Source organism: Macaca mulatta, chromosome 10 (genome assembly GCF_049350105.2).
Source record: "Macaca mulatta isolate MMU2019108-1 chromosome 10, T2T-MMU8v2.0, whole genome shotgun sequence".
Classification (NCBI taxonomy): Eukaryota; Metazoa; Chordata; class Mammalia; order Primates; family Cercopithecidae; genus Macaca; species Macaca mulatta.
Window position 1 is genome coordinate 13,219,758 of NC_133415.1, and position 26,585 is coordinate 13,246,342.

Consider the following 26,585-nt stretch of genomic DNA (forward strand, 5'->3'; position numbering starts at 1 on the left):
TTGAGCACATCAATGCCAGAACATAATTGCATTTTATCTGGTTCAATTAACCTAGGTGATGTCTGGACCTAGCAAACGGAAATGGGCTAGGCGGCTTGAACCCTGTCTGAAGACTTTTGCTAGTTCGGCAGCCTAGAGCCAGATGGGGCAAGAAAGAATCGCTGCTAAGTAGGGTGGGAAGAAAAAGCCTCTTTCAGTGCTTTGCAATTTCATCTGGCCTAATTGCACACAACACTCGGTCCACGTTCATTCCACAATTCCACACGCATCCTTCACTCAACAAATAGCCATTGTATTTCGTTTCATCTTCAAAACAGGCTCAAATGGAGGAAATTAGGGTTAAGAGAAGTGAAGCACCAGCGAGGGTAAGGGACAGAGATCGCAGCCCAGAAAGTTCTCGAGGTTGGGGGCCAGTCGTAGTTGGTTTTGTGAGTGGCAGGAGGATGCGGGTCGCGCCCCAACCCGCGGGGCGGCCGGCTGGGGTTCGCGGCGCGGCCCCTTTAAGGCCCAGGCAGTGATCTCAGCCGCGTTCGCCGCCCCGCCCTCCCCGGCGGCGAGCCCAGTGCGCATGCGCGCCGCGGCAGCACACCACTGGGCCCGGGACGCGCCGGCGGTGGCGGAGAGTCCAGGGCTGGGGCGCCTACCGCCCGCCCCGCTCGCAGAGCCCGGCCGCCGCGCGTCGTCCGCACACGCCGCCACCGCCATGGGCTCCTGAGGTATCCTGTCTGGCTGGTCTCGCCCGGGAGCCCCAAGGGGGAACTGCGACTCCCAAGCGCGGGGGGCTGCTTGTTTCGGAGAGGCCCGCGCGAGGGACGCCCGGCTTCGGCCGCCGGCGCCCGGGCGGGGAGGGCACTAAGGAGGCCGGCGCGGCCGCGGAGGGAGGGGGCATCTGTCTCCCAACCCGTGCCTCCCCTCCTCCCCGCAAGGTCGCCCGTGGGTGTGCCCGCTCCCTTTCCACGCCAACGTGGCGGGGGCAGCGCCTGGAGTGTAATCGGACCTGCCCGGGGGGTGGCCCCGGGAGAGGGAGGCGGATGGACAGGCGCTTTGCAAGAGGGATTGTGTGCTCCTGGGTGGGTGTGCTGGCGCCTGGCACGGCCGAGTGAGTGGGGGAGGCGTCCGTGACCTGTGCGGGTGGCAGTGACCTGGGAGGGTGGTCGGCGGGGGGCCTTCGGGGCTGCGTCGTGAGTGGAGGGTGTACACGCCCGGCACACAGATCCTCAGGTTTGGAAGGCGATCTCCTGGAACCTGGGGCTCGAAAGATGTTTGCCTCCAACTGGGACCAACCAAAGACTGGTTTTGGGTGTCTGTATCCTTCCCGTGGATTGTACATTTCCTTCCCGGGCACACCCTTGGTACCTCGCTTGGATCCACTTACCTCCAGTGCTGGGTGGCTCCAGGCCAAAGCAAGGCAGTTAGGCTGGGGGTTGGGCATGGATTCCCAATACATATCCCCTCTGGGGGTGTTGTATAAGGCCAGATATTTTACTCCTCCCTCTCTTCCAGGGCATTTTGGGGCAAAGCAGGTGTTTGCATGCCTGATACCTGTGGTGAGGTGAAGGCCATGTATTATTTATCTGACTGCTGGTGCTTTTGTAAGGAAAGAAGCAGCAATCTGTGCCCTGGAGGCCCTGCGCTGCAGAGTCAGCCAGGCAAACAAGCTCACCTGCACCTGCAGAGGCAGCGCAGGTCTCAGAGGTGTGACTTCGTTGACACGTTATGCCTACAGTGTCCTTTGCATCTCCCTATTCAGCTTCCTTGGTAGGGTCCCTAGGCTCTGCACCTCGGTACCTTGTCTAGGGTGCTGTGCGTATCAGAGTTGGGACCTGGGACGCTGGGGTGAGAGGACCCCAGCAGCCAGGTATGTGTGCGCACCTGGAATTGATGCCCAAGCTATCAAGGAGCTCTCAAGCGTGGGGGAATCAGACTTGGAAACAGGTGATCACAGTGATGTGAAAAATACCAAACAAAGGAGTAGAAGGAGTACAGGGACAGGTTTAGTGCCCAGGAAGGAGGATCGTGGCCACAGGAGACTCTCTCATAAGGAGACAGACGGTTGTGCTGAAGCCTGAAGGATGACTGGCGTTCATCTGAGGCTTTTGTGCTTTCCACGTATATTTTCCTGTGTTAATTTGCACAGCAGCTGTGTAAGGAACGGTTGTTGTCCCTATTTGTGGATGTGGTAAACTGAGGCCCAGAGGGAATTCATGACGCTCTTCTCCATGATCCGTGGCAAGCTTGGATGGAATCATCCTTGAACCAGGAACTCTGTCTTGCTGCCAGATCTTATCTTGCAACTTACTGAGCATCTATGTGCCAGGCACTGTGCTGGGGCATAGCGGTGTGATGGTCAGTGGGACCTGGTGCCTGCCTTCTAGGGGCTCCCAGTCTGCTGGGAAGATGGACACTGATTTAGTGACCCCAGTCCAGATACGAGGCTCCAGTAGCTAGTGTGGGTGGAGAAGGCGCTGTGAATTACCCCAAAAGCCTTCGTGCAGTGGATTCTGGATGTCTTATTTGTTGCACCCACGGTGGTGGTGGGTTATGCAAGGAGCCCCTTCTGAATTTCTCCAACCAAGTGGAAAGAAGAGCTTCGAGGCAGAAGGGTGAGTGAGCCACTTGTCCTAGTTCATTCCTGTTGGCCGAGTTCTGTGAGCTGGGGCTTCTGTCCGGAGGTCGTTTTCTCCCTCTCTGTCTTAGAGGTTTTGCTCCTGGTCTCTGGCTGGCCTGCCCAGTCTCTCACCCCGAGAAGGGCTCAGTGCTATTTCCAGTCCCTGCTGTGCTCATTTCTCTCTGTAAATTCCCTGGAGTGGAAACAGCCCCGGCAAGGCAGGGTACAGCCTTTTATTGTTTTGAAACCGAGTCACAGCTCTGGGCCTGTAGACTGCGGATTTGGTGTGGGAGTTCTGGGAGGCCAATAGCTGGGCCCCTGGGAGAGCTCTGTGTGGGGTCTGCCCCAGGCGCTGCAGCCCCAGGGAGTAAGCACTCACGGAGGACCATGCTGCCCTGCACTGTGCTGGGAGCAGCCCTCTAAAAGGTGGTTGGCAGAGGGAGCCCGATGTGTAACAAATATGTGCAAGACAGTGCCCTACTTGTGGTGGAAACAGAGGGCCCTAAAGGGGCCCAGAGGACAATAGGAACAACAGTCCGTTTATTGAGCACTTACTGTGTGCCAGGCACAGTTCAAAGCGCTTTCATGAATTACTGTATTTAATTTTCCTACCACCCAATGAGATGGGGGCCGTCACCGTCTGCATTTTGCAGGGGAGGCAGCAGAGGGTGGAACAGCTGAGTTTTGAACGAGTAGGTCTGACCTCAGAGCCCATGCTCCTCCCCTGTAACCCTGGGGTGCTGGAAGTCGTCTTGGTCCTGAAGGATGAGGGGTGCTCCACCTGTGAAGGAGAAGGAGGACATTCCAGTTAGAGGGAACTCCGGGCAGATGTGGAGGTCTGAGCTGCCTCACCTCTCAGACGCGGAGGATTGAACTACTTGTGGCTGTGTTGGGTCTGTGTCCTGAAGACACAGACTCTTTGGAGGCCCCGCCAAGGAGTTTGAACTCGATCCTGATGTAGTCAACAGGGAGGCCTTGAAAGTTTCTGGAAGGTTGTGACATGCTCAGCCACGTGTTACGGGGCGGTATTACCATCTCTTCTCATCCCTCCTTCATTCCTGCAGAGAACTTCTGGAAGACCAGGCGTCTGTCCCGTTGGCTTTCCTACAGCCCCTGGCATCACTGTTAGACCCCGATGCCTTTCTCTTGTCTTCTAGCAGCTTCTGGTCTTGAAGACCCTGTGTGACCCAGGGCAGGCTCTGGAGCCCACTGTTGTAATGGTGTCTGCCCTACTGCTGACCTCTTGCCTGCTGGGATCTGGCTCCTTTGAGCTGGAACTTTTTTTGTTTGAGATGGAGCCTCTCTGTGTTGCCCAGGTTGGAGTGCAGTGGTGCTATCATAGCTTGCTGCAGCTTCTACCTCCTGGGCCCAGGAGATCCTCCCACCTTGGCCTTCTAAAGTGCTGAGATTATAGGTGTGAACCACCATGCTTGGTCAGCTGGAACTTTTTTTTTTTTTTTTTTTTAAGACAGAGTCTTAGGCTGGGTGTGGTGGCTCACACCTGTAATCCCAGCACTTTGGGAGGCCAAGGTGGGCGGATTGCCTGAGGTCAGGATTTTGAGAACCAGCCTGGCCAACACAGTGAAACCCTGTCTTTACTAAAACAATTAGTCAGGCATGGTGGCACACGCCTATAGTCCCAGCTATTTGGGAGGTTAAGGCAGGAGAATCACTTGAACCTGGGAGGCGGAGGTTGCAGTGAGCTAAGATGACACCACTACACTCCAGCCTGGTGGGTGACAGAGCGAGACTCTGTCTTTTAAAAAAAAGAAAAGAAATGGTCCCTAGGAGCATGAGAGGAGGAGGGAGAGAGGGAGGTAATGCGCTGAGCAGTCCTGGTGACCTGGAGAGAGAATTGGGAGATGCAGTTTAAATCTGTGGTTGTTAGCCTTATGGCCTTGGGCAAGATGCTTACCAGGTTTCAAAATAGGGGACAAATGGTACACTTTCCTTCATCTGTAAGATGGGAGTAATAACAGTGTGGCCGTCATGTGGCTGGCATGACCAGTGTCTGCATGGAGCTCATGTGTACCTGGCACGCAGGACATGCTTTTATTATGACCTTATAGGCCCATTCATTTATTTGAGAAGGAGGCATCGCAGGTCTGTGTGCCAGGCTGTGGGGAGCCTTCCTTAGGAGCCAAGTGCAGCTGGGTAGAGAGAAATCAGACACACAAGCCATTATGATTGTCCTGGGGGCTCTGAGGGAACATTAGGCCATTGTCACCTGGGCGGGCACTTGTCTGGTGAGGTGATGTGATGTGTGTTAAGGTGGAGGAAGAAGTGGGTTCCAGGCAGAAAGAAGAGTGCATGCAAAGCAGAGATCTGAGTTCACGTCTATGAAGTTGTTTGACACTGAGACTCAGCACCTAGTAGACCTGAAATAAATGTTTGCTGAATGTGATCTTCTCAGCCTCAGAGAGGAGAGAAACAGGAAGAAGTAGAGTGGGAGGGGGCCACGGAGAGATGAATTAAAGGGTCACCCAATTTGTAGATTTCTCATTCCCTCCCCATCGCCTCCACCTCTGTGGAAAAGCACGTGGTGCAGGTACTAACAATGCGTCTAAGTCCACCAGAATTCTTTTTTTTTTTTTTCAGGCAGGGTCTCCCTCTGTCTCCCAGGCTGGAGTGCAATGGCGAGATCTTGGCTCACTGCAACCTCCGCCTTCTGGGCAATTCTCGTGCCTCAGCCTCCCAAGTAGCGGGGATTGCAGGCACCCACCATCACGCCTGGCTAATTTTTGTATTTTTAGTGGAGATGGGGTTTCACCATGTTAGCCAAGCTGGTCTCGAACTCCTGACCTTGTGATCCACCTACCTTGGCCTCCCAAAGTAACGGGATTACAGGCGTGAACCACCGTGCCCGGCCTTCGCCAGCATTCTTACCAGGCACTCATTCCCAAACTGCTTGTCCTCAGGACTGGAGAGGATAAATCTAAATGCAGAGGCAGCTGAGAACTGGAATTAGGCCGGACACTCAGATAGCATTTGTTCACGTGTCTGTTTGCTGCTGTTTTAGCGTGGCTGAAGCCCTATGCCCGGGTACGGCGTAGAAGGATGGTGCGTGGCTTCTGGTTGGTAACTTTTCCAGTCTTAGGTTAATCATGGCTCAGTGTCTGGCGAAATGCGTAGAGTAGGTATGAAGTAGTTTTTGATTAAACAAATGAATGGTTGGATGGGTTCGTGGCACTGCCACTCAGGATAAAGCTATAATTATTCTTGAAAAATGATGGATATGGCTGGGTGTGGTGGCTCACGCCTGTAATCCCAGCACTTTGGGAGGCTGAGGTGGGCGGATCACTTGAGCTCAGGAATTGGAGACCAGCCTGGCCAATATGGTGAAACCCCATCTCTGCTAAAAATACAAAATCAGTCAGGTGTGGTGGCACATGCCTACAGTCCCAGCTACTTGGGAGGCTGAGACAGAAGAATTGCTTGAATCTGGGAGGCGGAGGTTGCAGTGAGCTGAGACTATGCCATTGCACTTCAGCCTGGGTGACAGAGCGAGATTCCATCTAAGAAGAAAAAAGAAAAAAAAGACAGATATTAGGGGTGATTAGAACAGAATTGTTTATTCCAGGTGCCAGCGGTGCTCACTAAACAGCCTTGAGTCTGGCTGGCTGGTGTGGGAGATCTTAGGCCTGTGATGGGAGACAGGAAGCTTGGTGGACACCTCCTTTTCCTTCTCTGGGGTGGAAACCACAGGGGGATGATCCACCCAGAAAGTCTTTGTGCTGAATGTGCGTCACTTCCAGCTCAACCATGTTTTACAAAGTCACATCCCACTAAGTGAATATTTGGTGAAAAGTTTGCCACATTATTCTGTGTTGTACCTTTGAAAAACAATAGGCTTCTCTGAGATTAGAAGTAGTACTTGTTGATTATAGTAAACTTGAAACACAGAAAAGATTGGGGATAAGAATAAAAATTACCCCAAATTTCCAAATCAAGAAGTAATCATGGTTCAAGTTTGGGTAGATGTTCTTTTTTTTTTTTTTTTTTTTGAGACGGAGTCTCGCTCTGTCGCCCAGGCTGGAGTGCAGTGGCTGGATCTCGCCTCACTGCAAGCTCCGCTTCCCAGGTTCACACCATTCTCCTGCCTCAGCCTCCCGAGTAGCTGGGACTACAGGCGCCCGCCACCACGCCTGGCTAGTTTTTTTTGTATTTTTTAGTAGAGACGGGGTTTCACCGTGTTAGCCAGGATGGTCTCCATCTCCTGACCTCGTGATCCGCTCATCTCGGCCTCCCAAAGTGCTGGGATTACAGGCGTGAGCCACCGAACCCGGCTGGGCAGATGTTCTTTCTAGGCATAAACATGCGTTATCTCATTGTTTGCTTAACACTGAGTTATAAATATTTACCCATAGCATTTGAAAGGTAGCTATAGATAGAAAAGAATCAGAGAAGTTCTAAAACAGCCCTCGTGCTTTGTTTCAGATTTTCTGCAGGAAAGATGAGGTCGTCAGCCTTTTTTAGCTGGATGGCACCATTGCAGGAGTGGTGAACAGGGCACTGAATCGAGTCAGGAAACCTAGCTGTGACCTTGGGCAAGCCACTTGCCCTCTTTGAGCTTCACTCCTCCTAAGGCAAGGGGCACTATTCGTACCCTGTCTCCTCACCTCACAGGCTCTGATGAAGTCCTCAGTTAGAATGCCTTTAGCTCCCAAGGTTGTGGTTTGGAGGTAGGGCAGGTCACAAGATCGTGAAGATGGAAGGAGAAACGGAAGCATGTGTGCCTGTTGCTTCTTTCCCAACCTAAAATGTTTGGTGATCTCCTGAAGACTCCAGCCTCCACGCTGGGAAGCCAGGATCCGGAGGCCCTTTACTTGTGGTCACGGGCAGTCCCAGATGGTCCCCCTCCCCAACAGAGGGGGCGCAGTGAGACCTCCGGAAGTTACTGCCTCTGTTACCTTCAAAGGGATTTTCAGATCAGTTAGCCCCCCTACTCCAAGGGACGTGTGTGGAGCTTGGTACCTTTATTTATCTCCTACTCTAACCCCTGTGGACTGCCTGCACCCAGGGGGGCCCAGTCCTGCTGGCAAGTGACTGAGAACCTCCACTCCACTCAGCAGGGCTGTTCCCCAAAGCCCTTTGGGTCATCATTTACCGAAAAGCTCTGAGAGAAAATAACTAACCCCATGGCCCCGCTGTAGCTACTGGCAGAGCCTCCTGGTCTCCATCTCTAGTACCTGTGGTTTTTGTTTCATCCAGAATGAGCAGTGAATCTGGGATCCCATCAGCAATCAGTTTGGGTGCCTACGAGGCACAATGATAGATATTGGTGAAGGGTATGTGTGAGGACATTAGTTAATATTAACGTGCTAATCATATTATTCTCATTGGAATTTGTGGGGCTTTGCAAATTATATTTCAAATATATGGTTTTATGTAATCCTTTTAACTGCCCTGAAACCTTGAAATTATTGCACCTATTTTATAGATGGAGAGACTGAGGCTCAGAGGGGTGAATTGTCTAAGATCCTGGGGGAGGAAGCACCCCCCCAGGTGCTTTCTGGTTTTGAGTCCTGGGCCCTTCCTGCTGGGTAGCTGCCCCCAACACAGACCCGCCCTTGGGGGGCTTGCAGCCCCACTGGGAAGCCCAGTGTATTGGATTGCTGCTTAGACCCGGAAAGCACATGAATAAAACTTCAGGTTAAAACCATGGGGTTTCCCGGAGGCAGCAGTTGGCTCTGCGTGGGGGTGAGCTGAGGAGCCAGTGCTCTCTGGAGCAAGGGCAGTTGGACTGAGGCTCATTGGACAGTGGAGGTTGGCAGGTGAAGTGCAGGAGGGCTTTGCAGGGAGTGGGACCACCTTGAGCACACACAGAGGAATGAGACAGGCAGGTAACTCAAGGAGCAGAGGTCTCGTGACCCCTTCCCAGAACATGTAGGGTCCTAGCCTCACCTCCAGGAGGAGGAAGTGCATGTATACACAAATTTATCAATGGAGTTTAAATAAATAGGATGTGGGAAAATGTAGATTTTCCAAAACAATACGTATTTGCTTTGAGAAGAAAGGTGGATGTGGGATGCGTTGGTTAGAAGAATTTTAATGACAGTAACCTCAGAGCATGTAAGCATGATTTGATTTACTAGAGTGCCTGGCCGTCTCAGTCAGTGGGAGCAGGGCTTGGGCTGGGAGATGAGTTGACAAGGTTCTTTCAGACACTGCCTTTGGTTTGCTAAGAGGTATCCCCTGCTTGGCTGGAGGCAGAAGACCTTTCCTTCTATTCCCAGTTTGCAGTAGTTGGGCCAGATTTTTGGAAGTGGGAGAAAGGCCTGCCTTGCTTCTGTATAGACTCGGCTGTCCTCACTTGACACTCAGTGTGCCTTCCAGAGACCCGCCTCCATCTCCTCGACTGCCTGGCTTGATGCTTAGGTGGCGATGGCTGTTGGGCATAAGAGTTATGTAACAGATCTGTGATGGACCCAGGAGCAGAGCCAGTCAAGTGAATGTCATGGAATGGGAGTGGGGTCTTGCATGGCTGTGGTGTCCCCAGCAGCTTGTGCAGGGGATGTGGCAGGAAGTGCTCACCACTCATTTGGAATGGTTAGACTGGAAGCACTTGGCCCTCTTGGGCTCTGCACCCCCACCCCCTTCCGCCTGGCCTGCCTGTTCCTCCTCTGGTAGGGCACCTGGGGAAGTCAATTATGGCTGCTTGTCATAGTGGCTCAGGTCACCGTTCACACTTCCACCTGCCCTGGGACCAGGACATCAGAGCCCTGAGAAGGATCAAGGGACCAAGTGGGCCTAGCCTTTTACTAACAGCTGGGAAGTGCAAGCATGTGGACCAGAGCACCAAGTGAGTTGGGGCTGGTGTGGGTTCAGCACCGTCTCCCTACCCAGAGCTCCATTTGTTGAAAACAGCCTTTCTCTACCGTTTCTTCACATGGACAACTTTAAACTATGTATTGGCTGGTCATGGTGGCTCACGCCTGTAATCCCAGCACTTTGGGAGGCCGAGGTGGGCAGGTAACTTGAGGTCAGGAGTTCGAGACTAGCCTGGCCAACATGGCGAAACCTCGTCTCTACTAAAAATACAAAAATTAGCCCAGTGTGGGGACATGCGCCTGTAATCCCAGCTACTTGGGAGGCTGAGGCAGAAGAATCGCTTGAACTTGGGAGGCAAAGGTTGCGGTGAGCTGAGATTGCATCACTGCACTTCAGCCTGGGAGACAGAGCCAGACTCCATCTCAAAAAACAAACAGAAACCTACATATTGTCTATATTTCCCCCAACATTGAGGCTCATTTCTTGGATGAACAATTTAAATGTACTGTGCCTCTCTGGCAATGTTTTCCAAAATTACAGATGTTTCGACACTTTCACCAGCAGCTCTACCTCTCAGAATTTATCTTACAGATGCATTAACACATGTGCAAAATGATTTATTTGCAAGATTAGTCATTGTTGCCTTATTTGTAATAGCAAAAGATTGGCGGCAGCTTAAATGTTCATTTGCGGGGAGCCATGAACAAACTGTGGCCCATCCAAACTTGGGATACCGTGTGGCATGATGAATAAGATGGAGGCTCCACGCACTGTGCCAGATGGATCACCAAGGTGGATTGCCGAGGGAAGAAGCAGGTCTGGGCGGTGTGTCTTGGAGCTGCCATCAGTGTAAAAGGGAAGGGAATCAAAAGTGTCTTTACTTGTCTATGCCCAGGGGGTCTCTGGGCAGACACAGGAAGTCAGTGATTGTGATGCCTCTGGAGGGGCGGCTGGTGCCAGGAGGTTGCTTATTTGCTGGAGATCCCATGTACCTTTTGATTGCTGAAGCAGGTGAATGTAGGCCTTTCCAAGAAATTAAAATAGGCCAGGTGCGGTGGCTCACACCTGTAATCCCAGCACTTTGGGAGGCCGATGTTGGAGGATCCCTTGAGGTCAGGGGTTCAAGATGAGCCTGGCCAACATGATGAAGCCCCATCTCCACTAAAAATACACAAATTAGCCAGACATGGTGGTACACACCTGTAATCCCAGCTGCTCCAGAGGCTGAGGCAGGAGAATCAGGTGAACTCCAGAGGCCGAGTTTACAGTGAGCCAAGATTATGCCATTGTACTCCAGCCTGGGCTACAGAGCGAGACTCTGTCTCAAAATAAAATAAATAAAAACATAAGGACTGTAACCTTGCCTCCTGCCCAGCGTAGAAAGGTCAAGGCTCTGACTACTTCTCAAGGACAGGAGCCTCACTCAGGCCCCAGACCACAAATCAAAAAATATATGCTTGCTTCTCACAAAGGGGCTGAGTGTTAGGGCTTAGGTGTTGCTTGGTGAATACGACCCCCAGTCCCAGCCTTGGAGAGACGGAGCCACTCTCTGGGCCCCTTGGACACACTGCCGTTGGCTGACTTTGTCATTTTCTTTTTTTTTTTTTTTTTTTTTTTTTTGAGACGGAGTCTCGCGCTGTCACCCAGGCTGGAGTGCAGTGGCCGGATCTCAGCTCACTGCAAGCTCCGCCTCCCGGGTTCACGCCATTCTCCTGCCTCAGCCTCCCGAGTAGCTGGGACTACAGGCGTCCGCCACCTCGCCCGGCTAGTTTTTTGTATTTTTTTTTTTTAGTAGAGACGGGGTTTCACCATGTTAACCAGGATGGTCTCGATCTCCTGACCTCGTGATCCGCCCGTCTCGGCCTCCCAAAGTGCTGGGATTACAGGCTTGAGCCACCGCGCCCGGCCCTTTTTTTTTTTTTTTTAATGGAGTCTTGCTCTGTTGCCCAGGCTGGAGTGCAGTGGTGTGATCTCGGCTCACTGCAAGCTCCACCTCCCGGGTTCACGCCGTTCTCCTGCCTCAGCCTCCCTAGCAGCTGGGACTACTGGCGCACGCTGCCACGCCTGGCTAATTTTTTATATTGTTAGTAGAGAAGAGATTTCACCTTGTTAGCCATGATGGTCTTGATCTGATCTTGTGATCTACCCACCTCGGCCTCCCGAAGTGCTGGGATTACAGGCGTGAGCTACCGCGCCCGGCCTCGTTTTCAACCCTTGCTCTGATCGGCTCACATGATGATTTCTGAAACCTTTGGGGACTTCCCCACTGACAGCAAAATACAGTTTAACTCAGTCTTAGATGTCCCGGCCCCCCTTTACTGGGCCTCTTCTTGAGCTGTACTTGGCCTGTCACCCTTTCCTCTGTCTGCCCCCTTATCTCCCTGCCGCTGTGCCTTTCCTCACGCAGTTTCCTCTGGCTGCCTTTCCCTCCAAAGCAGTTTCCACGTGCGCAGTTCCTGTATGACTTTCAAGAGCCAGCTTAGTTTCCACCTCTGTACTGCCCTCTGACCTCCCTGGCTTCTGTGTGTTTCTCTCTGCTGGCACTTGGGCATTTTTACATTGTGTCTTAGGTATCTGATTCCTCACTGGGCTCTGGGTTCCTTTTGGGCAAAGTCTTGTAATGCTCATAGGCCCTGATTTGCTAGATGTATGCTGAGTGAGTGAATGTGTAGCCACCCTCTTCGTGGTGGGATTGGAAGTTTGGGGGTCAGGGCCTGTTTGACATCTGTGAATGTACCCCAGTGCCTGGCGCCAGGCAGGCCCAGTCTCGAAGCAGGAATCCAATAGTCACGTGTCTTGAGGCCAAGGCCCTGGGCTGTGTGCTGTGTGCAATTCCTTCCTTGCATCCTGACAAGGAAGAACCCTTGACAAGGAGAACCCTTGACACATGGCAACTCTGATTCCGTCTTACAGATCAGGAAGCAGAGCAAATACTTTGTCTAGGTCATACCTCCAGCAGTGGAATCTGGACACAGGTAAAGGTGTGCCTGTAACTCCTGTATTTAATCAATTTATTCTGCCACCTGCCCCAAATCACAAGTAATACCAATACCCTTAACCTATTCCTATTACCTGTCCCACTGGCCATGGACAACTTTGTGTTGTTATTTGCATGTATTTTTCTTCCCCTCTAGACTGTAAGCTCTTAAAGGATCAGAGTCTTTGAGATACCCTTTGGACTTAGCACATAAAAGGTGCTCAAAGGTATTTCTGTATGTTTTAAAACTTTTTAGCGGAGGTTTAACTGACTATAGTAAAGTATACAAATCTTGGATGTACAGCTTGATGGATTTTCACATCTGTAAATACCTGTGTAAACTGCCCAGATCAAGCCACACAATGGTTCCTGCACCCGAGGAAGCTCCCTGGGGCCCCCTCCTGGCCACCCGCCCTCCCTCGGTAGTCACCACTCACACCTCGGCACTTTTGCGTGGTGCCGCTGCCTGTTTGGGCCTCCCACACACGGAGTGTACAGAACGGACTCCTCGGTGTCTGGCTGCCTTCCCTCAGCACTGTCAGATCATCCAGGTTGCCTGTAGTGACCCTTTGGTTTTTTCTCTGCTGTGTAGGAGTTCACCAAATATACCACTATTTATTCGTTCTCCTGCGGACAGGCGTTGGGTTATGTCCAGCCTGTTCGGTGAAATTCATTCTTGTCTTTGGGGGCATGTGCACTCATTGCTGGGTATACACCCAGGGTGGGTTGAAGGCTTACCTGACTCTGTATGTATTTGCATGAATGAAATTCAGGTTGGGATGAGAAATCCAGGGTGTCCTGACTGGAGCCAGGCTTCTTGCTTACAAGGACAGAGCAGGTGCAGGGGTCCTGGCTTAGCCTGCTCCCATGGGGTGGTAGGACTGTTGGGGCTCAGGATGCTGAATCTGCAGGGGACCCATCTGCTCAGTGCCCAGTGGGATTTCAGCTGGCTGGGAAGGTGGTCACATGTAGAGGGGCTCAAAAGTCTAGCTAAAGAGGCTGAGCGTTGGTCTGTTGTTCTCAATTTGAGAGAAAACTGAGATCATCAAAATTAGGACTGGTATGTACTAAAGAAAAGGACCTAATTACAAGGCTGAATTGAGTAAGCCCTTGCCGAGGGACTTTGGATTTCTTTGTTGTTCCCCTTTATTTCTGCACCCCCACCCAAGTGACAGATGCGTACATGATTGGATGATTTTTCTTTCCTGGTTGAGAGATTCCTGGGAACTTGGCCCCAGGAGAAGGGGGAGAAATGTGGAACTGCTAGAGTGGCCTCAGCTTGTTTGTGTTGATTGAAGGGGAGACGGAAGGAGAGCTGTGGACCCCTGACCCCTTGTGAGGGCATGTGATCCTTTTCAAAAGGCTCACCAGGCAGAACTGCCAGGCCAGTGGCCGCTCTTTCCCTCTAATCCCCCCTGGAGAAGGGCCAGGCTGTGGGTTGCTGACCTGCTCTGATGTGGATCAGCCTTCCCCCGACAAGGCAGCCGCCCAGAAGCCCAGAGAGCCCAGGCAACCCCCAAAGGCAGGAGGGCCGGCTCTCAGTCCCGTTGTCATTCCCAGGCGGCTGGAGTAGGAGCAGAGTGGTCAGTTCAGATGAACAGCACTCAAGACCGACTCCAACCAGCGAGTTATGGTAAGATGGAAGTTTCTCCATCTATTTTAAATAAGAACAAAGGCCCTCCTAGGCTGCATGAATATTCCAGGGATGTATATGTGAACGCATTGCCAGTTTAGCTTGGTCCGTGGGTGGCAGCTGCCTGAGTGAGCACTTCGTAGCTGCAGCTCTAAAGGATTTGGATCTGAAACTAATGAATGAAAAATATGACCTCAGAAGATTTAAAGAGAGCAAATACCCAGTGACAGGACCTGGGTCCCAGAGACTGTTGGGAGCATAAAATCTCAGGCTGGCCGAAGGAGGAAGTGGGAGGACGATAGCAGCTGACGCCACATGGTGCCAGACCTTGTCAGTGCTGCCTGCATTCACTCATTATTCCGTCTCGTGCTCTCAGAGGCAGGTATGGCTGCATCCCCATTTTATAGATGAGGAAGCTGAGGCAAGGAGAGGTTGTGTAACTTGCCCATGGACACAAAGCTAGCCAGTGGCAGAGCTGAAGATCAGGTCTAGGTGGTCTGGCTCTAGAGTTCTGCGGATTTCATAGCATGGCAGCGCAGTCGGAAGAACCATTTGTCAGGTGATTGTGGGCAAATGACTTCAGCCTTTCAAACCTCTGTTTTGCATCTGCAAGCTGCTTGCTGCTGCAACAAATTACCAGAAACTTAGTGACTTAAAACACAAATTAGGCTGTGTGTGGTGGCTCACATCTGTAATCCCAGCATTTTGGGAGGCTGAGGTGGGTGGATCACTTGAGGTCAGGAGTTCGAGACCAGCCTGGCCAACATAATGAAACCCTGTCTCTACCAAAAATATAAAAAATTAGCCAGGTGTTTGGCCGGGTATGGTGGCTCACGCCTGTAATCCCAGCACTTTGGGAGGCTGAGGTGGGCGGATCACGAGGTCAAGAGTTCAAGATCAGCCTGACCAATATGGTGAAACCCTGTCTCTACTAAGAATACAAAAATTAGCGGGGCGTGGTGGCACACACCTGTAGTCCCAGTTACTCGGGAGGCTCAGGCAGGAGAATCGCTTGAACCTGGGAGGTGGAGGTTGCAGTGAGCCAGGATCGTGCCACTGCACTCCAGCCTGGGTGACAGAGTGAGACTCTGTCTAAAAAACAAAGAAAAAAAAATTAGGCGTAGTGGCAGGCACCTGTAACCCCAGCTACTCTGGAGGCTGAGGCGGGAGAAGCGCTTAAACCTGGGAGGCGGAGGTTGCAGTGAGCCGAGATTGCATCACTGCACTCCAGCCTGGGCCACAGAGTGAGACTCCCTCTCAAAAACGAAACAAAACAAACACAGATTATAGATTACTTACAATAAGAAAAACCAATAAAACGCACATACACACACATTAATTATCTTACAGTTTTAGAGGTCAGAGGTCCAGAATGTGTTTCACTGGGCTAAAATCGAGGTGTTGGTAGAGCTGTGCTCCTTCTGGAGGCTCTGGGGGAGAATTATTTCCCTGCCTTTTCCAGCTCCTAGAAGCCACCTGCATCTGTGGCTTGTGGTCCCTTCTGCCATCTGCAAGGGCAGCAGCGTAGCAGCCTCCACTCTCTTCTCTCTGCTTCCTGTGTCACACTGCCCTCTTCTCGCTCGCTGTCTCCTGTGTTCCTCCTACGAGGACCCTTGTGATGACATGGGCCCACCCAGATTATTCAGGATAATCTCTTATTTCAGGACCCTTAACTCAGTCACTTCTGCAAAGTCCCTTTTGCCATGTAAGGTAGCATGTTCACAGGCTCTGGGGGTTAGGATGTCAGCATCTTTGGGGGATTATTCTGCAGCCCACCACACAGCGCATAATAAAATCCATGGGCGGAGGGGATAGCAGCAGTAAGGTGTCCCTCAAACATGAGTTAAAGTGACTCTGACGATAGAATCTGGGTGAGATGGTGCGATGCTCCTGAAATAAACTCCAAGGCAGGTGGCCAAGTTCAGTGATGACATAGCTGCGTAGCTTATCGGAGAAAGGAGGATGTCTCTGATGGGGGGCCAGCGGAAGACGTCTTTCCTGGAAGAGGAGGGAGGTGGGGCAGTCTTGGGAGAAGTGAGACTTCGGGTCCCACGGCCAGCTCCTGCCACATTCTCAGTGGATTTCAGCTTGGGAGGAGGGATATCATTACAGTTGAAAATAAGCATAAAAATAAACCACACTCGATGTCTGCTTCCTCATCAGCCTCCCTACAGTTCTGGAGGACGGTCCAGGCCCACATCCCCTTCTCTGCTGTTCTAGAATCCAGAACGCTCAGAAGTCCCAAAGGTTCTTCCTAAGTCTGCAGCAGACTAATTTCTGCTGCAAAAATCTGACCTGAATTGATGTGATACTAATTATGGCCTTTAAAAATATCTTTTTTTTTTTTTTTTTTTTTTTTTTTTTGAGACGGAGTCTCGCTCTGTCGCCCAGGCTGGAGTGCAATGGCCGGATCTCAGCTCACTGCAAGCTTCGCCTCCCGGGTTCACGCCATTCTCCTGCCTCAGCCTCCCGAGTAGCTGGGACTACAGGCGCCCGCCACCTCGCCCGGCTAGTTTTTTGTATTTTTTTAAGTAGAGACAAGGTTTCACCGGGTTAGCCAGGATGGTCTCGATCTCCTGACCTCGTGATCCACCCGTCTCGGCCTCCCAAAGTGCTGGGATTACAGGCTTGAGCCACCGCGCCCGGCCTAAAAATATCTTACCTAGGGTGACTAACAGTATGTTTTCCTATGAAAGTACTGTATGTTTGCTTTTGGGATGCTGCAGCCACCCTTCCAGGAGTGTCACTGTGTCTAGCAGCATAATCCTTTCTAAAATCTGAAAAATTCGGCCGGACACGGTGGCTCATGCCTATAATCCCAGCACTTTGGGAGACTGAGGTGGGTGGATCACTTGAGGTCAGGAGTTCAAGACTAGCCCTGCCAACATGGTGAAACCCCCCATCTCTACTAAAAATACAAAAATTAGCCAGGCATGGTGGCTCATGCCTGTAATCCCAGCTACTAGGAAGGCTGAGGCAGGAGAATCGCTTGAATCTGGGAGGCGGAGGTTGCAGTGAGCCGAGATTGTTCCTCTGCACTCCAGCCTGGGTGACAGAGCGAGACTTATTCTAAAAAAAAAAAAAAAAAATTGGAAAAATTGTAAATTTTTAAATCCATTTAGTCCGAAAGCCTTAGCTACAGGACAGTGCATCTGGACTCTTCTCCCCAAGAAAGATAGTGAGAGATGTCCAGTCACCTGTCTGAGGCCCAGCTCAGGTGGCAGCACTGAGGTTCCAACTCAGTTCCCTATCTCAGAGCCTGGGACAAAGTGCAGACTACGTGGCTTGGCCTCTTTGCCACCTGCTGGGTGGCGTGTGAATGAGAGACAGGTGTGGAGACTGCATTCACTGGCAGGTAGGCTGTATGTGGGGGAGGAAGGGGTCCTTGACTTTATTTTCTGTCTGATCTGCAGCCTGGAACTGAGCCAGGGGGCCTTGTCTGGGGAAGGGCGGAGAGGCAGAGAGATTGCAGAGGAGAGGGGAATAGCAGCAGCCATTAGGAAGCCTTGGACCTTCGCCCATCACTACAGCACTGCTCTCCAAACTTCCTTGGGATCACACAGCCCTGTCAGTAAAAAAGAAACCGGAACAAAACCTCTTGAGCATGCATCCCAATATGTGGATATTGGTGTAATTATAAGTGTATGTTACAATAAGTATACATATGTATAACTTTACTGTTTCACTGTGTACGTGATAAAACCTACACCAAAAACAGAAACCAAAGGCCAAGCTAAAGATGTAATAAAGAAAATTTTTACTTTGTTGATGGTACAAAAACCTCCTGAGTTCATACACAGGGTCATTTTTTGGGGTGCGCACTTTTGTGCTCAGTGAGAGAGCGTTTGGAAGGTCTGGCTTCACGTTCAGCTTGTTTAGAGACTGGGTTTTAATGGCTGCTTTCCCTGCAAAAGATCCTGTCTGGGACAGGAAGCTGCACACGGAACAGACACATCCTTGGCTTTCTTTCTAAATCGGGTTACTCATTTTTCCATCCCGTCCACTGAGTATGCAAAGGATTTGTTGAAATTTGGCCAGTACATTTCCATCCTCCCTGATGCCAATCACATGTTTTTGTAAACGAAATGGAAGGTATTTTATTTTAAAATTCTTAACAAGCGAGTCCAAAACCCACCGAAATGCTTTGGATAATTTTTAATGGACTAGAAAATTGTTACGTAGTTTTTTAGGAGTTCAGCTATGAGAGAATTTTTTTTTCTTTTTAAAATCAGTGACAGACATGTTGTTTTGGTGCGTGCCAGTAATCCCAGCTACTCGGGAGGCTGAGGCAGAAGAATCGCTTGAATCTCAGAGGTGGAGGTCGCCGTGAGCCAAGATTGCGCCATTGCATTCCAGCCTGGGCAACAAGAGCGAAACTCCATCTCAAAAAAAAAAAAAAAAAAAAAAAAAAACTATTAATGTCCACTTCCGGGCTTTGATACTGTACTACAGCTAGACTAGACGTCACCCTTTGAGGAAGCTGGGTGAAGGGCATACAGGACCCTAGATTCTATTTTTGCAATTTCCTGTGAGCCTACGATTATTTCAAAATAGTTTAAAAAGTCTTTATCAAGTACAGATGCATACCGAAGTATTTAACATTACATCTGGGGGACAGGGAAAGATGCAACAAGATTGTGCAATGTTGCTAACCGTTAAAGCTCGGTGACAGAGAAGTGGAAAAATTCATTACACTATTTGTTCCAGCTTTGTATGTTTGAAATTTTCCATAATAAAAAACTTTAGACAATAGAAAACAGATTTTTCTGTGAAATCTGTAGTAAGATGGGGAGGGACTCAGTCTGTGTCAGAGATTTATTGGTTATCTTGTAGAAAAGCGATCAATAAGATTTGTTGGCTGGGCATGGTGGCTTACGCTTGTAATCCCAGCACTTTGGGAGGCTGAGGTGGGAGGATCATGAGGTCAGGAGTTTGAGACCACCCTGTCCAAGGGACCAGCCTGGCCAATAAGGTGAAACCCCATCTCTACTAAAAATACAAAAATTAGCCGGGCATGGTGGCGGGTGCCTGTAGTCCCAGCTACTTGGGAGGCTGAGGCAGGAGAATTGCTTGAACCCAGGAGGCGGAGGTTGCAGTGAGTTGAAAATCGTGCCACTGCACTCCAGTCTGGGTGACAGAGTGAGACCCCAAATCCAAAAAACAAAACAAAACAAAACAAAAAGGTCCCCTGGGCAAATTTTTGTATTTTTAGTAGAGACGGGGTTTCTCCATGTTGGTCAAGCTGGTCTCAAACTCCCCACCTCAGATGATCCACCCACCTTGGCCTCCCAAAATGCTGGGATTACAGGTGTGAGCCACCATACCCAGCCCAACAGTATTATTAACTGAAGTACAGACCTTATTCATTCAGTTTTCTGTGTTTTTCATGTAGGGTGTATGTGTAGTTCTATTCAGTTTTATCACATGCAGATTCGTGTAACCACCACCACTATCAAGATACAAACTATTTCATCACCTGGAAGGAACTCCCTTGTTACCCCTTTAAATTCGCACATCCCCCACCCATCATCGTCACTGTCCTCTGCCAACTACTACACCATGCTCCGTCTTTACAGCTTTGTCATTTTGAGAATGTTACGTAAATGGATCATGCAGTGTGCGACCTTTTGAGATTGGCTGGTTTCACAAAATGTAATGCCCTGAGATCCATCTAGATCACTTGCATGTGTCAGTCATTTGTTCTTTTTTTCTTGCTGGGTACTGTTCCATGCTCTGGATGTACCAGAGTTTGTTTAACCCTTTGCCTGTTGAAGGACATGGGTTCTTTCCAGGTTTTTTTTTTTTTTTTTTGAGACGGAGTCTCACGCTGTTGCCCAGGCTGGAGTGCAGTGGCGCGATCTCGGCTCACTGCAAGCTCCGCCTCCCGGGTTCCCGCCATTCTCCTGCCTCAGCCTCCTGAGTAGCTGGGACTACAGGCGCCCGCCACCGCGCCCGGCTAATTTTTTTGTATTTTTAGTAGAGACGGGGTTTCACTGTGGTCTCGATCTCCTGACCTTGTGATCCGCCCGCCTCGGCCTCCCAAAGTGCTGGGATTACAGGCTTGAGCCACCGCGCCCGGCCTCTTTCCAGGTTTTGATGATTCCAAATATGGCTGCCGTGAACATTTGTGTACAGGTTTTTGTGTGAATATACGTTTTCATTCCTATAGAATAAATGTCCACAGTGATTACTGGGTTGTGTAGTAAATGCATGTTAGTTTTATAAGAAACTGCCGGGGTCGGGTGTGGTGGCTCACGCCTGTAATCCCAGCACTTTGGGAGGCTGAGGCGGATGGATCACAAGGTCAGGAGTTCAAGACCAGCCTGGCCAAGATGGTGAAACCCCATCACTACTAAAAATACAAAAAAAATAAGCTGGCCGTGGTGGCAGGCACCTGTAATCCCAGCTACTCAGGAGACTGAGGCAGAGAAGTGCTTGAACCTGGGAAGTAGAGGTTGCAGTGAGCCGAGATGGCGCCACTGCACTCTAGCCTGGGCGACAGAGCAAGGCTGTGTCTCAAAAAAAAAAAAAAAAAAAAAAAAGAAACTGCCAAACTACTTGTTTTCCATGGTGGCTGTACCATTTTATCTTCCCACCAGCAATGTTTGGGAGACCAGGTTTCTCTGCATCCTTGTCAGCATTTGATATTGTCAGTATTTTTTGTTTTATAGGTATATGATATATATTTTTTGGTACCCAGGTATGGGATGTGAGGTGTTTTCAGTTTTTCAGTTTGCATTTCCTTAATGGCTAATGATGTTTAACTCTCTTTTTTTGCGATGGGAGTCTCGCTCTGTCGCCCAGCCTGGAGTGCAGTGGCGCCATCTCCACTCACTGCAAGCTCTGCCTCCCGGGTTCACGCCATTCTCCTGCCTCAGCCTCCCAAGTAGCTGGAACTACAGGCGCCTGCCACCGCACCCGGCTAATTTCTTTTCGTATTTTTAGTAGAGATGGGGTTTCACTATGTTAGCCAGGATAGTCTCCATCTCCTGATCTCGTGATTCACCCGCCTCGGCCTCCCAAAGTGCTGGGATTACAGGTGTGAGCCACTGTGCCCGGCCTTTTTTTTTTTTTTGAGATGGAGTCTCGCTCTGTCGCCCAGGCTGGATTGCAGTGGCGCAATCTCAGCTCACTGCAACATCCACCTCCCAGGTTCAAGCAATTATTCTGCCTCAGCTTCCCGAGTAGCTGGGATTACAGACGTGTACCACCATACCCAGCTAATTCTTGTATTTTTAGTAGAGACAGGGTTTTGCCATGTTGGCCAGACTGGTCTTGAACTCCTGGCCTCAATTGATCCACTTGTCTCAGCCCCTCAAAGTTTTGGGATTACAGGTGTGAGCCACTGCACCCGGCCTCATGTGCTGATTTACTGTGTATCTCTTCTTTACTGAGATGTCTGTCTGTATCTTTTGACTGTTTTCAAGTGGGATTGTTTGGTTTTCTTTTTACCATGGTGCTTCTTTGTTTTGTTTTTTTTTTTTTGAGACAGAGTCTCGCTCTGTCCCCTAGGGGCTGGAGTGCAATGGCATGATCTCGGCTCACCGCAACCTCTGCCTCCCCAGTTCAAGCGATTCTGCTGCCTCAGCCTCCTGAGTAGCTGGGATTACAGACGCCCGCCACCATGCCTAGCTAATTTTTTTATTTTTAGTAGAGACAGGGTTTCACCATGTTGGCCAGGCTGTTCTCGATCTCCTGAGCTCCGGTGATCTGTCCACCTTGGCCTTCCAAAGTGCTGGGATTACAGGTGTGAACCACCGTGCCTGGCCCCTGGAGCTTTTTGAGCATTCTTTTTTTTTTTTTTTTTTTGAGACGGAGTCTCGCTCTGTCGCCCAGGCTGGAGCGCAGTGACCGGATCTCAGCTCACTGCAAGCTCCGCCTCCCGGGTTCAAGCCATTCTCCTGCCTCAGCCTCCGGAGTAGCTGGGACTACAGGCGCCCGCCACCTCGCCCGGCTAGTTTTTTTGTATTTTTTTTTTAGTAGAGACGGGGTTTCACCGTGTTAGCCAGGATGGTCTCGATCTGACCTCGTGATCCACCCGTCTCGGCCTCCCAAAGTGCTAGGATTACAGGCTTGAGCCACCGTGCCCGGCCTGTCTCCATTTATTAATGGGACTTCTGTAACCTAAAACTGTCCCTTGTCAATTATGTAGTTCCCCTGAAATGTTATAATGGAGAAACTGAGGCTCAGAGAGAAGTAACCACGCAGGTTGCACGTGGTGGAATCTAGTGGGAGTCCTGTTGGGTGACTCAAAGCATAAGCCTGGTTATGTCCCCACCAGGTGGAAGCCTTCCCTGACCCCCTCCCCAGCCTGGCCAAGCCCGATGCTTGCTCTAGGCTCCTGTAGTGCTGGACACTCACCTCTCAGCAGTGCAAGGGGAAGAGGCCTCCAGGTCACTCCTGCCTGTGGCGTAGAGCAGGCACGAAGAGCAGCATGGAGCATCTTAAAGGCTGGGGCTGGGTGTGTCGGTGCCTAGCATGGAGTCCAGAGGCCTCAGGACTTGTTAAAAAGATGATTTCAGCATCTTCCCTTAGGGCCCTCTGTCATGTTCCTGGCAGAAGTTTAACACTTGGTCAATTAGGGAAATAATGGGAGACAGTTGTGGTGGCTTATGCCTGTAATCCCAGCACTTTGGGAGGCCAAGATGGCAGGATCATTTGAGTCCAGGAGCTCGAGACCAGCATGAGTAATGTCGTAAAACCCCATCTCTACAAAAAAATAACAAAAATTAGCCGGGCATGGTGGCTCACACCTGTAGTCCCAGCTACTTGGGAGGCTGAGGTGGGAGGATGGCTTGACCCCAGGAGGCAGAGGTTGCAGTGAGCTAAGATCACACCACTGTACTCCAGCCTGGGCAACAGAGCAAAGCCCTGTCTCAAAAAAAAAAAAAAAAAAATTGTTGGGCATGGTGGCACATGCCTGTGGTCCCAGCTGCTTGGGAGACTGAGGTGGGAGGATCACTTGGGCCTAGGGAGGTCAAGGCTGCAGTTAGCTGTGATCATGCCATTGCACTCCAGCCTGAGCAACAGAGCAAGACTCTGTCTCAAAAAAAACAAAACAAAACAATAAAAACAAGATAATGGGGTCCTGTCAGAGCAGCTGAAATTCTGAGACTCATCTGTTTGTGTGGACTGCATTGGAAAAGGGGAGACATGGATGGAGTCATTCCCCACCCCTTTGCCCACGGGAGTAAAGAGGCTGCATCAGACGGCATTGTGCGTGCTTCCCCAAGGTCCACAGGCTATGCCAGGTGAACATCCTGCTTGCCTGTGGGATCTGGGCAGGCAGCTTCCCAGTCAGTGCCTATACAAAGTGTGAAAGGGTCAGATCCCAGTGCCCACCCTGCCCCAGCCCCAACACACTGAACAGTTTGCAGAGTCTGGCCTTGTGGTCACTGGCTTGGGAGTACATTTGACAGCCTCCGTCTGCTGCCTTGGGTCCAGGGAACAAGGTGAGCTCTGGGCCTTCAAGCAGCTGCCTGCACCTGCTGTCTTGAGTGTTGGGGACCATGCGTCTATAAGCCAGAATATTGCTTTAAGTATTTTGGGGAATTATGAAAACCCTTGAATCGTTGCCACCCTGGGTGGCTATAAAACCAAGTTCTGCATCGTTTTCTTCATCTCTAAGATGGAGATAATGTTACTTACTTCAAAGTTGCCTTGAGAAAATACATGAGATAATGTTTGGGGAAATGCTTTGTAAACCACTGGGGTTGCCCAAGAGTAAAATACGTTGTTGATGAATTGGCCCCGGTGCAGAAACGTGGCCAGCATGAGTTGGGCTGCAGAAACACTCCCAGCCATGGTGGCTTCTCCTCCGCCCTGGGGGACCTGCCTGCCTCCTGCTAGAAGAGTCTGGAGGCTGTGGGAGGATGGGCATGGCCATGTCTTGTTAGGAGGCTCTGGAGCAGGAGGGGTGGCTCAGCTAGGTCCCCCCACTTTGTAGGAGGTGGGGAGACAATGTGTTGATAGGACCTGGCTTTGAGTCCCGGCTCTGATTTGGGGGTAAGTCACCCACATCTCTGGGTGCATTTCCTCTTGTGAAATAAACAACCTACATGAAGAACGTGAAGGGGCCCTGAACGCCAGGTGGACATGTGCATGTGAGTGAGCAGAGCCGCAGGAGGAAGCTGGCCTGCAGCCTTCACCCAGATCCCAGCCCTGGCTCGGGTCTGCTCCCTGGGGTTGCCCCTCTGCCTGGGAGTCCAAGCTGGAGGCTTCTCAACACTGCCCTTAGTCATGAACAAAACAGCCTTCGACATCACCCCGCACCTTGCTTGGAAGGTGAAGATTTAGGCGTATTTGTACTTCCTCTGGTCCCCCCACAATTCCCCATGTCTATTCATTTAATTTGAGATGATAGACAAAGATGATGGTTTACAACCCAAGTCTTTTTCAAGAAATATTTCTGGCGCTGGTTTTCAGTTTTGCAACCATACTTACAGGAGCTATTCTTGGACTTGTCACTGTGTCTCTTTTTCAGAGCTTGCCACCAGTCTTTATATATAGACACCTTCTCCATTTTTGAATTTCTTTATATAGACGCCTTCTCCAGTTTTGAGTTTTAATCTGGATTCGTGTCTCGATTGGTGTGTTAAGAGATCATGTATGTGTGGGAAAATAGAAATGTAAAGGGCTCTCCTAGAGTGCACACTTACAGCTAAGAGCCAACATGGTGGTGGAGATGCTGCGGCCGTTGGCGAGGAGCCCGGGGTGCAGGCGGGCAGTGCAGACAGACAGCGGACGCAAGATCCTCTGCATCACGGGGCCGGGCTGCAGGCTGCTGCACCTGGGAAGGCCCAGGGAAACCTCCGTTGGTGTCAGGATATTCTGACTTGAATACCAGCCTGTGGATTTGAAAGGGACCATGAGATCATCTAGAGTGACCTCTGTTCAGACCGAGATGGTCGGGGTTGGGGTTGGCTCATTTTCTGAGCTAGTTTTTGGAGCAGGGAACCCACATGGCTGGTTGGCGGGGGAGCTGGTGTTCACGCTCCAGCCAGGCTCTTTCCGCAGTGCCCACACACGGCACTTTGCATCTTTTAAAATCGTCGGGTATTCCTCTGGTGGCATTGCAGGTTATTGCCATAGTTGGTGATTTGGGCAGAGGTGTTTGTTGGATGGCATTGACCAGCCTTTCAGCAGGTGGCTGTACTGAAAGGGACACCCCATCAGGGCTGTGGGTAGAGGATGCGGCCAGGCTCCTGCCTTAGTCTTCTTGAGCCGCTATGACAAAATCCCATAAATCGACTGCCTCCTTCCTCGCAGTTCTGGAGGCTGGGAAGTCCAAGATCGAGGTGCTGGCAGATTCAGTGTGTGGAGAGGGCTCACTTTTTGGTTCATAGATGGTGCCTTCTCCCTGTGTCCTCTTGTGGTAGAAGGGGCGTGGCAGCTCCCTGCGGTTCCTTTTATGAGGACACTAATCTCATTCATGAGGGCTCCACCCAGTATTCTTTGTTTCACTGTGAGGCACCTCACATTTTTGGAAACAAGCAGTGAAAATCCGTAGATAGGCCAGGCACGGTGGCTCACGCCTATAATCCCAGCGTTTTGGGAGGATGAGGCAGGAGGATTGCTTGAGGCCAGAAATTCAAGACCAACCTGGGCAACATAGGGAGACCCCATCTCCACAAAAAAATTAGAAAATTAACCAGGTGTGGTGGTGCACGCTTGTAATCCCAGCTACTCAGAAGGCTAAGGCAGGAGGATTACTTGAGCTCAGGAGGTGGAAGCTGCAGGGAGCCGAGATTGTACCATTGCACTCCAGCCTGGGCCACAGAGTGAGACCCTGTCTCAAAATAATAATAATAATAATAAAGTTAAGTATTATAAGTGGGCTGGGGGTGTGGGATCTTGCCTCAAAGAGTAGGCAGGAGGATGAACACGTGAGCGGTGACAGACCCGCATGTTCGAGGATGCAGAATGGCTGGAAGTCTCAGAACTGGAGAAGGTGTGCAGGCAGACTTTCAGGAGGGGTGGCACATGGGCTGGCTTAAAAGATGAGAGTTTAGAGTGCACAGATTGGGGAGGAGCCACAGAGTCTCCAAAACAGCACAGCCAGATGGTGGGGGAGTGGGTCAGCCGTTAAGGGGGAGAAATGGCGAAGAACGCACACAAGCCCTCGGAGGAGGCCTCAGCAGTAAGTGGTTTTACTGGCTCCGGGGTATAAAGATGTTCAGGCCCAGCAGGAAGTTCCCAAATGTCTGTTGTGTGCCCACGGTTCCCAGTGCTGCCTATATAGTCCCAAACAGAGCTGCTGTCCCCAAGGAGCCTGTGTTCTAGGTGGGGTAGGGGGAACAGTTAATAAATACATGAGTGAATCGAGTTAGTCGGGTGGTGTCGATGTAATGCGTGCTCTGGAGGAAAAGAAAGGAAAGCAGGGAGTCAGGCATGCCCGGCCTGGGAGAGGCTGACATGTTTTCATGGTGGCCAAGGTAGAGACCTAAAGGAACGGTGGGAGGGAGCTGTGTGGCTAAGCAGAGACAGCTAGTGCAAAGGCCCTGTGGCAGAAGCAGGCTTAGTATGTTCAAGGAACAGCAAAGAGGCCAGCGTGGCTGCAACTGAAGATGGAAGTGGGAACTGTAGGAGCTGAGATC

At 50.8% G+C, this 26,585-nt stretch overlaps 1 protein-coding gene and 1 long non-coding RNA gene across 21 annotated transcripts in view; one reads left to right on the forward strand and one right to left on the reverse strand.

Annotated features, from left to right (window-relative positions):
* Positions 1-561: 561 nt before the first annotated feature.
* TMEM184B (transmembrane protein 184B) overlaps positions 562-26,585 on the forward strand; it is a 54,454-nt gene continuing 28,430 nt past the window's right edge. For 18 of the 20 annotated variants that reach the window (XR_013398582.1, XR_013398581.1, XM_077948272.1 and 15 more), the window contains exon 1: positions 562-716. Coding sequence is in view for 1 of the 20 variants with exons in the window: in XM_077948261.1 (XP_077804387.1) it covers positions 1,032-1,099 (68 nt within the window). In the remaining 19 variants the exon portion in view is untranslated. 20 annotated transcript variants of the gene reach the window in all.
* LOC144331721 (uncharacterized) lies at positions 16,323-24,423 on the reverse strand. The gene is made up of 3 exons (XR_013399091.1): positions 22,743-24,423; positions 16,815-18,683; positions 16,323-16,565 (listed from the first exon to the last, which is right to left on the reverse strand). It is a non-coding gene; the product is annotated as an uncharacterized LOC144331721 (long non-coding RNA).